Source organism: Cheilinus undulatus, linkage group 11 (genome assembly GCF_018320785.1).
Source record: "Cheilinus undulatus linkage group 11, ASM1832078v1, whole genome shotgun sequence".
Taxonomy (NCBI): Eukaryota; Metazoa; Chordata; class Actinopteri; order Labriformes; family Labridae; genus Cheilinus; species Cheilinus undulatus.
In genome coordinates, this window is record NC_054875.1 from 25,246,255 (window position 1) to 25,262,068 (window position 15,814).

Below are 15,814 nucleotides of genomic sequence, written 5' to 3' on the forward strand. Positions count from 1 at the left end.
CAAAAACTCCTGAAATTTCAACCAGAAAAAGCTTTTCTTATATTATCTGAAACTGTCATTGAAGGCCCAAGTGCACCAGTCCCACCACCGCCTCCTCCTCTCGCTCCACCTCTGCCAGACGCCTCTCGCTCCGTCATCCTCAGTGTGGGTCTTTCAGGTGAGAGCACAATTAAATAACATATTTTTTGCTCTTTAATGCGTGAAAAACTGTACTTTCTCTTTATTTCCCTCCACACACATTTTTATTTTCTCTAAAAAGACAAATCTTTTCTATCCCCTTACCAAGACTAATCTTTCATTGTTGTTGTTCATTTTGTTTGTTATTTATCAGCCTGTTTGACTGAAGTCATATTTTAGATCTGATCTCATATTTTATTTATATCATGTTTGATTTACTGTCTAATTTGCTTTACTTATGCTTTTATGTATAAACTGCTCCAAATCATTTGCCCTTAAAGGGATTTATAAGGTTGTTTAGACTGAATTTGTTATTATTTTTTAATGCAGGTAGTAATAATAATAATAATATGATAATAAACTTTATTTATAGAGAACTTTTCAAAACAGAGGTACAAAGTGCTTTACAAAAAGGAGAGACAGCAAAGCACATAAAATACAAGTAATATCAGGCAGAAACTGGATACAGGTTAAAAAAAAAAGATAAAAGCATGTTGAACTAAAGTAAAATCAGGTAAAGCAGTAAAATGCAAGTAAAAGGCTCTTCGATAATAGTATGTCTTCAGAAGAGATCAAAAAGAGGTCACTGCCTCAGCCAATCTGATTTCCTCAGGCGGGGTATACCAGTGGGGCTTTTCCACTACGGCTTTGGCTGCGCCAAGCCAAACCAAACTGTGCTGATTTGCATTTCCATCACCAGTTTGGCCGTGCCTAGCTGTGCTCAAATTGCCCTGCTCATGAGCAGGGCCAAAGCAGGCCAGCCCCACCTTCAAGCGCACCGCACTGAAGCACTTCGCGGGGTCCGATTATCCTGGGGGGTATTTACCCCCTCTGCTACTGATAGCACCTCCGTAATAACTTTTCACCCCATGAGGAGACGGGGGAGAAATGTTTCATCCCTGCCTCTGCTCCAACTGTCCATAACTCTGTTACAGCGGTGTCAACATTCACTGCATGACTTGAATATTTATGACACAAGACCAAAAACGAGATTTTTGTGCATACTACGGTCTGATAGTTGCACACGGCTTCTCACACTAACTTCTGCAACTTCTGATAACAAAAATTTAACCCTGTCCCCTTCTTATAGATAAATGAATTCTAGGCTTTTAAAAAATAAAATGCTAAAGATGTTCGTAACATTTCGCCCATGACGGAGTCTGTCTTTAATTTATTCTGGCATTAGTAAAGCATGCTGTTCTCACTACCCAATCCAAAAATGTGATTGTCTTCATTTCTGCTCTCTAGAGACCCACAAATCAATAATAAGGAGGCTGTTCGTTAACTTAAATTCAGGAAAATCTTCTCCTTTTGGTGATAAGTGCGAATTATTGTTTGTTTACTGATCACAGAGAGAGAGATAGAGAGAGAGAGAGAGAGCGACAAGGAGAGAGAATGTAAAAAGAGTAGCTTGCAGCGCTGTTGGTCTACAATTTAATTTTTGCTTTAACATGATGTAAAGTCATTCAGATCAGACAGAGCAGAGAAATCAAGGAGGGCTCAAAACACTGCGTCATCAGCTCTAGACATGCCCTCAAATGGGTATCTCAGTTGTGGTGGAAAAGCAAATCCCCTGCTGCGCTTGCCTGCCGTGCCGAGTCAGGCTCTACAATAGTAGAGTAACGATGATGGCAGTTTTGTCTGATTTATTTATTCTCTCTGACAGCTATCAGAATCAAGAAACCCATCAAGACCAAGTTCCGCCTTCCTGTGTTTAACTGGACAGCATTGAAGCCCAATCAGATCAACGGCACAGTCTTCAATGAGATCGATGATGAACGTGTGCTAGAGGTAAATAAGAAGATGAAAAGTCCTTGACTTAGAAAGTCTATGTAGAGTTTATATAGCTCAGATAACCTGCTTTTCAAAGATTGTTTAGAGATGATTTGATCTGATTCTGTCACACAACTTAATAAGCAAACCTCCACTCTTGCAGGAGCTTGATCTAGAGAAGTTTGAGGAGCTGTTTAAGACCAGAGCTCAGGGTCCTATCGTGGATCTCTCCTGCACAAAGAGCAAAGTGGCTCAGAAAGCTGCAAACAAAGTCACACTTCTGGATGCCAATCGCTCTAAGAACTTAGCCATCACTCTGCGTAAGGCTAACAAGACCACAGAGGAGATCTGCAAAGCAATAGAGAAGTATGCACTTAATCCAATCTTTGCACCACACACAAGATAGAACACACCATTAATATATATTTAATTTGCTTAGGTTCGACCTTAAGGCCTTACCTGTAGACTTTGTGGAGTGCCTGATGCGTTTCCTGCCCACCGAGGCTGAGGTGAAGGTGCTGCGTCAGTATGAGCGCGAGCGGCGTCCACTGGACCAGCTTGCAGAGGAAGATCGCTTCATGTTGTTTTTCAGTAAGATCGAGAGGCTAACGCAGAGGATGAACATCATCACCTTTGTTGGGAACTTCTCTGACAACATCAGCATGCTTACACCACAACTCAATGCAATCATCGCTGCCTCTGGATCAGTTAAATCCTCACCGAAGTTGAAAAAAATGCTTGAGGTGAGCTTTTAATGATCTGCAATTTTATAAAAGAAGCTTTCCATTTAATGTATTTATTTATCACTTTGTTGTCTTTATACTTACAGATTATCTTAGCCTTGGGTAACTACATGAACAGCAGCAAGAGAGGCTGTGTTTATGGCTTCAAATTACAAAGTCTTGATCTGGTTAGTGTGGCATTAAATACATCAAGCAGTGTATTTGTGTGGTTCTCTTGCTAATCTGCCATTCATTGTTGTTGCACAGCTGCTGGACACTAAGTCTACAGACAGGAAGATGACATTGCTTCACTACATAGCTCTTATTGTGAAAGAAAAGTACCCTGAACTAGCCAACTTCTACAATGAGTTGCACTTTGTGGATAAAGCTGCGGCAGGTGAGAGGAAATATCCTGATATCCTAGCAAAATTGTCAGTTAATGTACAAAATCTGAAACCTATCAGCAGATAAAACATAATGCATCTCAACTGTGTGCAACAGTGTCTCTGGAAAATGTGCTGCTGGATGTTAAGGAGCTGGGGAAAGGCATGGATCTAATTCGGAGAGAGTGCAGCCTCCATGACCATCCAGTCCTGAAAGGCTTTGTCCAGTCCAGCGACTCACCGCTGGACAAGCTGCAAAAAGACGCCAAGACAGCTGAGGTATCCAACAGTGTCCTCATTCTTAACCTCAGAGGAAAAAATAGACCTGAAGCAAGCTTCTGTTTTCTCACTGGCTTCTCAACCAATCACAGATTGACAGTGTTTACATCACTTGTCCTCCTTCCCGCTTCTAGGAAGCCTTCAACAATGTGGTGAACTACTTCGGAGAGAGCGCCAAGACGACTCCACCCTCTGTGTTCTTCCCCGTGTTTGTGCGCTTCATCAAGGCCTACAAGGTAATCGTGATTTTCTTTTAAAGCCTGCACTCTTAGGCTGCTGCCTTCTAACTCTCGCTCTGATTGTTAGATCGTTGCTTTTACATCTAGTCCGTTTTAGTGAGCACTGAGTGGGGTAGAGCTCTGGTTGCCTCCGTGCCACAGGACATGGCGCAGAGTCTGCAGCCAAATAACAGGAAAGGCCAGCTGGATCCAACTCCAGAGCTGCAGCTGTGGTGTTTAGACTGGTTCTGCCCCCCATTACGTCCTCCCCCTCTTTTCCTCCTTCCCTCTGCCCCGTTGCCCCCAGACGGCCTCGCCCTGCCCCACCACGCAGCACACTTCCTGAGATTGTTCTCAGCCTGGATTTATGGGATCTGCTTAGGAAATCTACAACACAAGGATTTCTGTGTATGAATGTGTCTGAGTGTGGATCTAGGACTTAAAGGAAGAGTTCAACATTTGGCAAAACTCTGTAGTGTTTTGCCAGCACTGTAGAACTCTAAGTTGGACTTGGTAAGAGGGCGGTGGCATGAAACGGGCTAGTTATATGTGAGGTTTTTTAATTTTATTTTTGTAAATGCCAAATTTACAATCATAATTTGACAGAGATGAGATAAAGCAAACAACTACATGAGCTGACGCAAAATCACAATACTTCACAATACTCTACAATGAACCATATCAACATTAACACTGTTTATGAAAACTGCTGAATTAATGAATCCATTAAATGAGATTCAGAAGCAAAGTCAGTCTTTTCAGACATTAGTGTTGCATCAGCACACAGCACAGCTGATTAGAGTTTTTGTCTTGAGATGCATGAGGAAAAGATAAAACACTTGTGTTCAACATTAAAGCAAGTCTAAAGCTCATAGCTAATTAGCTTACCATTGTCCTGGATGACCTTGCACTTTCTGTCTTATTTTGGGTCATTGTGTGATTATGTATTTTATGTTTTGTTGCTTTTTTATTGTTGAAATTGTTGTGTGTATTTGCTGTTGAATTTTATGTATTTTAAAGGCCCAGCTGGGATGGGCATTTTAAGGTAGCTCAGGCTTTAAATGCTGTAGTGTGTGGCAATGGTTTATTTGCTTCATACTTGTCTCTATAGGAATAAACATTAAATAAATAAGAATAACATTAAGACTGAAACATGGTAAATTAACTGACCCTTATATTGCGACATATCACGTCCCACCTTAGCGTATTGTATTGTACTGCAAATGTCTCACCTTATTGAATTATATCATATGCTGTATTTCATTGTATCGTATCGTATTATATATTTCCACAAGATGACTGTGTTTGTCAGTTTCTTTTGGACCTAGTTTCTCTGTACTTGGAGGGCCACAGAATAGGGTTTGAACTGATTTAGCTAAGCATCAGCTTCTTGTCACTGACTGGTCGCCTCTTTCCTCTTCTTTCTCAGGATGCAGTGGAGGAAAATGAACAGAGGAAAAAGCAGGAGCAGGCAATGAGAGAGAAGTTGCTGGCTCAGGAGGCTAAACAGCATGACCCTAAGGTACAGTCCAAATGCATGCTCCTGGGCTGAGACTGAAAGCAGTCAGATAATTACTCAGTGCTAAATAAAGATTAGCTGTGTGCCAGTACCACAGTGAATGGTACATTTTTTCCTTCTATGCTGGTTCAGGTTCAGGCTCAGAAGAAGAGACACCAGCAGCAGGAGCTGATCGCAGAGCTGCGCAAGCGTCAAGCCAAAGACCACCGGCCTGTCTACGAGGGCAAGGATGGCACTATTGAGGACATCATAACAGGTGGGACAGACAGCATCCTAAAAAGACCACATGTGGGTGCCAGCAGCCCTGGTCGTCCCAAGTCGAGGATGACTGTAGTCATTCACTGCTCGGCTCCTTTGAAGTGCACCTTGTGCTACGTGGTGCAGACGCCCCCACATCTGGAGCACAGCACGTAGCAGCATGGCAGCGGCTAGTTATTCATGATGTGCTGTCTAGTAGTTAGCTCTTAATTATGTAACACTTGAGCCACAATATGAAGACAGACAGGGAGTCTTATTCCATGTGTACATGAATTCATTTTTTTTCCATTTTTTAGTAGAAAATGATGTCAGTCACTTTGTAAACTGACTGGGACTTTTGCAATTGTAATTTTTCCATCTACCACTAGCAGCCACCATAGTCAAATGTTTTAAAATAAATACATGTACAGGTTTAATGGGAGCAGAAAGTGGTTTCTACAGCCTCAGGACAGTAATTAAGCTACATATATGTTTGTTTTTCATAACCATTAATAAGTACTTACATTGTAAATAATACATAATATGTTTTAAATATTTAAAAAAGCTTCTTTGGCACTAGTATCAGAGCTTATTGTGCATTTAATGCCTTTACAAGACATACTAAGCCTGTCTAATCCCATTACACTCCACTTTCAGTCCCACTATTTAGCATTTATAAGTCAATTAAAATAAATAGATTTTATAACATTACATCATGATGTTGTTCAAAGATATAAGGACGATTCAGGTGATTATTTGCCATAGTTTTAGGAATCCATTTTATAATTGCAACTCCTTAATAGCTGGCATCCAGGATGTGACCTGGATTTAATCCTTGCATCCAGAGTGGCATCCTGGTGTCCAGGATGCAATCCAGGTTGCATCCTGGATGATAGGATACGCCCTGGATGCCAGATATTAAGGAGCTTCAGTTTTATTTTAAATATTTTTTGAAGCCTTTCCCCCAATATTTATTGTTTTACAGTCTCAAAAAAGCTGTAGTTGCTAAGTAATTCATCAAAATACCTTCTTCCAACTACACTTATTAGATGTTAATCCAGAGGTTAAAGGTGCCGAATAAAGGGACATAGAGTTGAGTGTTAGCCTCCTGATCCTATTAAAACACCCACTGAGGATTTAAAAGGTTTTTTTTTATTAATCTACATACAGAGAGAACATTGTTTTAGTCTTTGAGTAAATTTCAAGGATTTCGAAGGTGGTCCATTGTCTTTTACCCCCTTTCCCAAAGTTTCAGTATCTCAGGTGTGACTTGTTTTCTCTCCCCTCCTCCTCCTCCCACTCAGTCCTGAAGAGCGTGCCCTTCACAGCCCGCACTGCTAAACGTGGCTCACGGTTCTTCTGTGAAGCCAACCTCTGTGACGACGCCAACTGCTAGCCCTCCCCTCCCTCTAATGCCAAGGTTGTTCAGGTGTCTCTCGTACGCCTCCTGACCCCACTGTGCATGCAGCATGATCCCTGTCACCCACTCAAACCCCACCAGCAAAACTACAACTCCTGTCGACTAACCTGGGCCGTCATTGGTTGTTTGTTCAATTTGAGCAGACTCCTATCAGGCGTCTGGTGATAGGAGTCGGCCAAACCTCTTTGCCTGTCGCAGGTGTAAATAAAAGGTTGTTCCATACAGTTTGTCAACATATTTTACATGTAAAAATATGTTTGACACACTCACAGTGTTTAAATGACCATCTAAGGCCATCATGCATGATTTACAGGATGTTAGAGGCTATGAATTATCGTAACATATTTCTGAAGGCATCCTCTTTGCTGAGCTGAATGGAACAATCATAAAACAAAGAGGTTTGGCTACTTCACTGGTTTATCAATGATGCCTTGTTCCATGAAACTAACTTGTTTGGTGTTGGTTGTTTCCAAGCTAACATGTGACTCTTCTTTCCTCAACCCACCACTGTTTATTCTACCCCCCTCCAGCTGAGAAGAAGATTAATGACAGTATTTCCCACTCCTAAGAGAGGGTAAGGAAGGTAGCCTGGCTGAAAAAAAAATGGCCCGCTTGGCCCTCCGGCTCCTGTGTGCTGCTACAGTGATGTCAGACGCTTCAGCTACAGCTGCTTTGGACGCAACAACAACAAAAACGATGCTTTACAACACTGAGTCGCTTTACAACACAACAGACTATAAGATTACTAAAGATAAATCAATTAATTTGTTTAGCCAAGATTCAGAGGAATTCATTATTCTGTGGACCTCTTAGTTATTTACTTAGCACAAATAAACTAACAGAAAAATCATCGTAACACCACCATAATGACACTATATGGTTGATAGAGACCAGCGCTGCCCATCTCTGCTGTTAACAACTTGTTTTAAATTAAAGACTCTCTTCCATAAAAGGCCACATTGTAAGGTGCATTTACTACACAGAAAACCAATGTGTTGTTTTCATTCATTATTTCTCATAACAAGGGAGGTGTGCACTTCCATGTTTGCGCTGGAAATGGCCAAATGTGGAAGTGCACTTTTAAGTGCATATTTTAAGTGCATATATAAGAAATGTACTAATGAAACAAAACGTTGGTTTCTGTGTAGTAAATACATCTTAGGAGGTGACTTTTCATGGGACAAAGTCCTCGGTAAAAACAAGAGTAATATTGAAAAGGATGCCGCAGAGGTGGGCGATGCTGTTGCTGGAAATGCCTTGTATGAGGGGGTTTCCATGTTGCAGTGGTGAGTTTTGGCAATTGAACTCTCGACTGTTGGCAGCCTCCATGAGAATACATGTTACAATTATTGAAATTAGAATTTCTCTGTCTTTGAAAACTTTAGGAACATTTAAGGAAATATAAGATCTCAATAAAATAAAGCTACAACATAAGAATGGTCACTTAGATAAAAAAAAAATACACAAATTAATATAGAAATTAATATAGATATTTCACTGCAAAAATTCTCCAAAGTTTTTCTCACGTGTTTCACACCTGACTCCATTTTTTCTTTCCAATCACTATTTTCTATTTCATGTCAATATCAACAAAGATTTTTTTATGTCAGTGTAGTGGTGCAGCTGTTAGGCTTTTTTAATCATTAAGGGAGAATCAAAGCTCTTGATGGTTTTTAGGTGGTAATTTAATATGTAAGCCTCTTTACGCCCGAAAACAAACAGAACATCAGTAGAAGAAAAACTTGTTTCTATGCCTTAAAATGTGCTGCCTGTTATGTATTTAGAGCAGTCTTTGCTGTCTAATTTAAGCCCTGAAAATCTTCTTGGGCCCATCCAAAAAAAATAAAAGAAAGAAAAAAGCACTGTACAACCAGAACATGAGACTCAAATATTTACCTTTAATTTATCATATTTTAGTTTCATAAACAGGGAATTTTAATCAAAATGCTTCTCTGTCAGAGGCATTAACATTACTCTAAAGGTGTTTGTAGGGTCACAAAGTACAATAAATCACTGCCATTTATTTTATTATGATCCAGCATTTGCAAAGTCACATGAATACAAATTTTCAACATTCAACATTTATTTCTGTAACCTTGTAGCCTAGCAAACACTGTCCTAGTAGTGTTAATGTCTTTGAAGACACTGATGGTTTCTCAGAATTGGGAAAAGAGTGGCAAAGTAGGATGGAAAAGTGTCACCAGTCCAACACTAGTTAAGTTGTGACATCAGTTCCATAAATTAGACAAAATAAATGATACAAAGGTTTTACTTTTGGGGTGTGCAAATGGTTGAGTGGTTGAAGGCGCGCACCATGTACGCAGGCAGGTTCGAATCCGGCCTGTGGCCCTTTACCGCATGTCTCTCCCCACTCTTTTCCCTGTTTCTGAGTCTATCCACTGACCTTCCTCTATCTAATAAAGGCACAAAAAGCCCAAAAATAAATCTAAAAAAAAACAAACAAACAAAAAAAAAGTTGTACTTGTTAAAATTTCTGACTGTGTTTAGTTACATCTGAGACTTAAAATACAACATCATCATACATTTTATGTTAATTTTAAAAGTAATTCAAAAGGCAAGAAAAGCAAGATATGGGCTTTCTGTACCAAACCATGCCAAACTGTACAGAACAAACTGAACCGGTGGATGGAAATGCACCTAAAGTATTCAATGTCACGATGCAGAAAAAAACCTCTATTTAGATCTACAGTGAGTTATACATTTGACCTAGAAAACATTAACTATGAATGCAGGAGATGACAACAGCAGAGAGATCAGAGTTACCACTCTGTCCACAGGGGGCGCTAAACCACAGTTCCTTACAGGAGCTATACAGTCAAAAATACCATAAAGATACAAACTGATGGTTTGACAAAAGTTTTTCCTTTCAGAGACTTTGATAAGATATGTTCTGGATAAATACATGAACCTTCCCTGAAAACGTTTTCTTATATTTATGAAGTTTCTTACCTGTACCGCGGGTTTTGTACATGGGTCAGTAACATATAAGGCTTCATTCATTTTCAATTGCGCCACCTGACATTTGCCACAAATGTCAAGTTAAACAGGCAATTACTCAGACCCCTTTTGTTCATTTTGTTTTTGATAGAAAGTGAACGTACATATTTCAAAATAAACTCAAGAGTTTAATGGCAAAATACATTTTTAGCAGTTTTACATTGGCTGTACCACCTGACAGTAAAAGTGTACTCGCCCACCTGTGACTGAAAATAAATGACGTTTACAAACTTGCAAATAATGACACAAAAGTTGATATTGATACATTTTAATAATATTTCTTTATTTCAAAGATTTTAACCATAAAATCATGCCGAAGTATTCTTACAATTAAAATGCCATTTTTAATAGTGTCAATAATCTGTTAATCTGCCACCTTACATTGTAGGATTTAAGAAACCAAAACATGACATTAATTATATGATTCAAACATACTGAAAATGTATTAAAACAAAGTGCAATTAATTTTTTTCAAAAGGAAATGATTTGGACACAAAAATATGCACCTCATTGACCCACAGTCTCTTAAAACTGGGTTTAAGCAGATTCAAATTTCCAGATTTCCCATGGTATCCCTCTTATGAGTTATGTTTCCAAAAATATTTTCCACCTTGCAACACTGTCTGTAATTATGGTTTCCTCTGTGGTATCCCCCAAAACATCCTTAACTAGTTAATCACCATCATCCTCCTCATCTCTCCTGTCATGTGTTGCATGTTGTCGTCCAGTGTTGATTCACCTGTCATCAGTGTCAGCCATGTTTTTGTCTTTGCTAACCGTCGTTTGCGGTGTGCTGAAAAGCTTTTAGGTCAGCAGGCTCTGTCAAATCCATGAATACAAATTACGATTTTCCTTGTAGTTCTCAAATTAAAAACTGAGGAGCTTGTTGACCTTTCTATTTGAACTGTTATATTAATGTCTGCTGCAGTGTGTTTTAAAAATGTTTTGACTGCATTCCCAAAGCCTTGGATTTCTCTCATTTTGGTGTCAGTAAAATGCAAGGTTATGGGAATACTCCATTGTCTGCAATGCTCATGTTTGCTTGTTTCTAATATTAAGTTAACAAAGTTAACTGCAGCAGATTTATTTGAAAATTGCTGAATTATAGCATTCTATTTATACACATAGTTGCCATTTTATTAGGTACATATATCTTAAATCAATGCAGCATAATACAACAGTCTTATGTAAATTGTTTCTTTGCAGTGCATTTGTTGAAACAGCTAAAGAGAATTATTGATGGTATTATAAAAATGTGTTTCTGTTTAGTCTGCCTTTTTTAATTCTAACTATGGCAGAAAAAGTAGCAGAAATAATGCTTTATCACATGGCAACTGAGTGTATTTATTTTCTTTATAATCCCGCTTGAAATTACTTGAAAACAAAGTTTATTTAAACCTTGACATCCAGGTCCTCTAACATGTGTGTCCCCTCCTCTGTCTCTCACCCCTCTCTTTTCACCCACTCACAGATCTCCGAAACCAGCCTTTCCTGCGAGCTGATGCCTTGATCCGGAGTGGTTGGAAGAGACCCTAAACCACTTGTTTGTCACTTATACACCCCCCCACCCCACCCTACCCCCATATAAACGTCCTCTTTGTGTGTCCACGGTCTGTCTGAACCCTGAGGCTGCAGACTAAAAGAGGGAACAGGACAGAGCCCTTGTCTTAACAGGGGGTAATTAATTTATTTATGGAAGCCCTTTACAGACATCATTACTGAAGCACAGAGGCTTTCTCCTGTCTCCTCGCCCTGTGGGTCAGAGAAGCACTACAGAACCGGCGAGGTGAGTCCAGGACTGGTGGACTACAAAGCAGGAAGAGCAGGTGCCTTCAAACATGTGGATTTTATTCCCAGGACTGTTAATTTCCTCAGATTATACAGTGGTAGCATGACTTGGAGTGGGAGGCAGCCAGGAACAATACCAACTTTGCTGCTGCTGGAATTTTTTTTTTGCTTGAAAAACTCTCCGCTTCAAGATCAAACCAAGATACTTGGGAATCTTTCAATCAAGACTTTACGTTGACTCCTGCTTATTTTGATTTGACGTGTTTCTGGGGTGAAAGAACATTCATTATTCTTCTTTTTTGGACCAGCTAGCCTTACCAAAATCTCTCAAATGTCTCATGTTTTGTTGAAAAAGTGCCTTTTTTGTGTAAACAGTGTTAAATCCAGTGAGTCAGCCATAACTTTATTATTTTTCATCCTTCATTTGTTGAAGATTGTATTTTTATTTCCTTGTACTATAACATTAGCCTTATAATACCGACAATATGCAAGGGTTTCTAGCTTTGATACATCAACTAGAAGGTAAGGGGAGTAATGATTTTAGGATTTCTCTTATTTACCTGTCTTAAAAATAAATCAAACTGGCATTTCTTTGTGCCTTGAGCAAGTGGTCCTTAAAAACATAACATTATAAGCCTTGACAACACTTTCTGTCACACTTAACGTGACGTTTAGGAAGTGACATATGTATAAATTCCACATGGACTGCTGTTTGAGGGATATAAATGAAGGATGGTTCTTTTCTGTTTTGAGCTTCTCCTTTTTTTCTAAATAGAGATGTGCTTTTTCTCCTAACAGCTGTTAAACTTTAACATTGGCACAAAGGGAGCAATACATCTTTACACTACATTTATATTATAGAACATTCAAATCAAGAAATGTACTTTTTGAAGAAATGATCCATGATATTGTCTACTGACAGAAAAATGACACCTCATGTTTAATAAATAAGATGAATTATGTAACGATATGTCTGATTACCATCATTATTTTGTTGATACATACAGATGAGGACAAAATTATTACCCCCCGTATGAAAATTTCAGCTTTTCGCAAGTATTTCCCAAAAACATTTTTTTACACAGCTTTTCAAAAATCCTTGTTTTATTTTGGATACTTAAATTGTTTTATTTTGCAGACAAAAAAAATGTATTTCACAAAAAAACAAAAATATCAGGGTAAAAATTATTAGCCCCCCTGATGCTAATAGTCCTTTTGGCTGGATAAAAGCCTGTAGTCGTTTGTTGTAGTTTTCAACAAGTCTCTGACACATATCCTGAGGAATTTCAGCCCCATTCTTCTTTGGACAGTCGCTCTCTTCAGTTCGCCCCACAGATTTTCAGTGGGATTCAAGTCAGGGCTTTGTGCAGGCCAGTAAGTGACTGGAGGTAGTTCTTCACCAGGAGTGATGTATGTTTTGGGGTTGTTGTCAAGTTGGAAGACGAAGGGATGACCCAGATCCAGTTTTTGCTGCTGACTGCTCGAGATTTTCTTTCAAAATCTTCACATAATCCTCCTTTCTTCACAATTCCTTCCAACTTTATTAGATTCCCAGTTCCAGATGCACTGAAACATCCCCACAGGATAGTTCTCCCACCGACTTCTCCTTGTTTCACTGTAGGGTGACGTACTTACGCCCCCTCTCAGCTTTAGTTTGATCTCCTCTGAGCAAAGGACATGTTTCCAGTATGCATTATCTTTCTGCCAAAGTGGAGGGTTTTTATTTTGGTCCATTCCTGTGCAAGGCTCTAGTAATAATTTTTTTTGAGACTTCAACTTCTGACTTGCTAAGTCCTTCACTAGAGTCTTGGCAGTTCTGGGATCTCATCTCTCACTAGTTTTCTTTCCAGAGTCGGAAATCTTTCTCTTCCTACCTCTACAAGGCTTGTTCTGAATTGTGTGGCTCTGTTTGATTTTCTTCATGATTCTTTTCACTCCAGCTCTTAAAACTGGGAAACATTGTAATAACTTTGTATATGCTTCTCCTGCTTTGTAAGGGTCAACAATTCTTTTTCTCAAGTCTAAACTGATTTCGTTCGTTTTTGCCATGATGCTCTCTCCAGTGGAAGCTCAAACCCTTACTGAAGTTTTTACACTGTGTGTTTATTGGACGATAACTCTCAGGTTTAACTTGATTTTACAAGTTTTGAGCATTACAAATATAAAGCAGACAAGTTACATTTTGACCCTGGTACTTTTTGTTTTTTGTGAAATATTTTTGTTTCTGTGTGCAAAGTTAAATAATGTTAGCCTGTAAAAAGCAGGATGTTTGAGAGCTGTGTTAAAAATTCCTTCCTCTGTTAACAGCACTTGGGAAATACTTGGGAAAAACAGACTTTTTCCTAGGGAGCTAACAATTTTGCCCTCATCTGTATGTTTTGCTTTATTTCAGGACTTCTTCAACAGATACCATACAGAGAAAATCAAATGCTTTCCCTCCCCATCCTCCCAAAATGACAGACAAACTCTGAACATTTCTACTATAAAAATCCATTTAATTTCTTATATCAAAAAGAAATAGAATCATAACAAAACAATCAGAACCACTTTTTGCCACCAAAAGAAATTCTCCAACTGAAAAATGATTTTCCTACTTGACATGGTTTGTTGAAAATCTGATGAAGCAGGATGTAAAAAAATAAAGAGGGGTGAATACTGTTAAGAATCAAAGGGGGAAAAGCCAGGGAGTTTTCTTTAGGATGTCTATGAGCACCACGCAGTGATGTGGCAAGTATGGCTAATGCTCAGCTCTGTTAAAAGCAGCATGGTGAGAAACACTGTTAAGACTTGAAATCTGTCTGCAGGACAGACAGATGGCGAGCGTTAGCAGCAAGGCGAAGGAAGGAATGATAATCAGGAACCCACTTAACAAGGAGCATAGGCTAAAATGGCATGTCCATGACTAAAAAATAAAAAAACTCAATCTCCCACAGAAGAACGTACCATCACATGGTCTTCCTGGCCTTTCCTGAAAGTACATTTACAATCAAAAGATGAGCAACAAAAGCTAAATGCAACCTTTTTAGCTAAATATTTGTCTTGGTAATTTTTAGTGAAGACTGTAAATTCACAGAAGTCTGCTGTTACTCCTCCAAAAGAACTTTCCAGAGCAGTTTCAGAGCGATCTGAGGACAACATGTCCTGCAGTAAACCAAGGCCACGGATCTCCATCCCAGGCGCTTAATCCTGGAATGTTTTACAATCATCTCCATCCAGCGCTCTCACACACCGCCATTTATTCATTCATTGCTGACACAAAGTACGTCATTTATACAATGACTTAAAAAAACTGTTAAAAAGTACAGACTGCTATTTGTTACTGGTGTTTGTTTTCCTGGGTATATTTTCAAGACACTTTGTTAATAGTTTTATATATATGCAAATATATAACTTTAGTCTGTGCAAGGAGATAAAAGACAATCACTTGAATGTAGTTTGAGACAACAGAGCACACACAGTCTGCTATGCTGAGTCCTCCACGTGTACATGTGCAGTTTAAGAACTCCTCATTTCTCCAATCTCGCTCCAGACCTCCAGCAGCAAGCATACGTTAACGCACAACGTGAAACACTGAGCCCATCCGGGAAGCATTAATAGTGAGCACTGATTCCTCTCTTTCTTCAACAACAAGGACTTGGCAACTTTTCTAGGATGGAACAAGATTCTGTTTTTTATCCTATACAATTCATACAAAAATAAAAAAAAAATTAAAACTGTTCCACTGCCATTTGTATCTCTATCTTTTACATCTGCACAGAGGTAGTGGCTATATGCGTGACAGAGGGGAGGGAGAGTGTGAGGAGGAGGAGGTGAGCGAAATTAAAAAGAACTGAATAAAATGTCTATAAAATGGTTCCTTTTTCGTCACCAGGATCTTTTTTTGTTGTCAAAGAACAAAATATAATACTGCAATCACTTAAAAAAGTAGTCCTTCATTTTATACATTTTGTACAGTGTTCTCGCTTGTTTTTTTCTGTTGCTTTGCTTTTCTGTTGGTAAAGGCATAAGATGAGAGCGCTCGTCAGCTTAGCACTGGACAGGGCAACGTCGGCAGAGTTCACTCCATGCTGACATCTACGCCAGCGGGTCACTCATGTCCTCGTCGCCCTGTGAGAGAAGCTCCTTCTTTTCATCTGTGCTGGCCAGAGAGTTGCGGCTGTTGTGGGCGCCCATGTACAAGGTGGCATACACAGGGTTGGTGAAGTTGGTGGGCTGCAGTAAAGAGGAAAAAAATTATTAGGTGACTAAAGGGGCCAGAGAAAAGGCACATATTCTTGATC

General features: G+C 39.3%; 2 protein-coding genes across 6 annotated transcripts in view; one reads left to right on the top strand and one right to left on the bottom strand.

The window, feature by feature from the left end:
• Positions 1–12,499, top strand: part of fmnl3 (formin-like 3) — a 51,422-nt gene extending 38,923 nt beyond the window's left edge. For 2 of the 5 annotated variants that reach the window (XM_041798472.1, XM_041798475.1), the window contains 12 exons: positions 65–157; positions 1,844–1,968; positions 2,114–2,316; positions 2,390–2,693; positions 2,780–2,860; positions 2,940–3,069; positions 3,174–3,334; positions 3,469–3,570; positions 4,982–5,074; positions 5,204–5,327; positions 6,613–6,728; positions 11,218–12,499. In XM_041798472.1, coding sequence (XP_041654406.1) covers positions 65–157; positions 1,844–1,968; positions 2,114–2,316; positions 2,390–2,693; positions 2,780–2,860; positions 2,940–3,069; positions 3,174–3,334; positions 3,469–3,570; positions 4,982–5,074; positions 5,204–5,327; positions 6,613–6,704 — 1,508 coding nt within the window. In that variant the 3' untranslated portion in view covers positions 6,705–6,728; positions 11,218–12,499. Of the gene's footprint in view, positions 1–64; positions 158–1,843; positions 1,969–2,113; positions 2,317–2,389; positions 2,694–2,779; positions 2,861–2,939; positions 3,070–3,173; positions 3,335–3,468; positions 3,571–4,981; positions 5,075–5,203; positions 5,328–6,612; positions 7,303–11,217 lie in introns of all 5 variants that reach the window. The other 3 variants (XR_005992532.1, XM_041798473.1, XM_041798474.1) reach the window with 3 other exon arrangements.
• Positions 12,500–14,008: 1,509 nt separating this feature from the next.
• The window catches only part of lrp1ab (low density lipoprotein receptor-related protein 1Ab), a 122,755-nt gene continuing 120,949 nt past the window's right edge, over positions 14,009–15,814 (bottom strand). Inside the window, exon 89 of the mRNA XM_041798471.1 lies at positions 14,009–15,746. Within this exon, the coding sequence (XP_041654405.1) occupies positions 15,609–15,746 (138 nt within the window). The 3' untranslated portion in view covers positions 14,009–15,608. The remainder of the gene's footprint in view (positions 15,747–15,814) is intronic.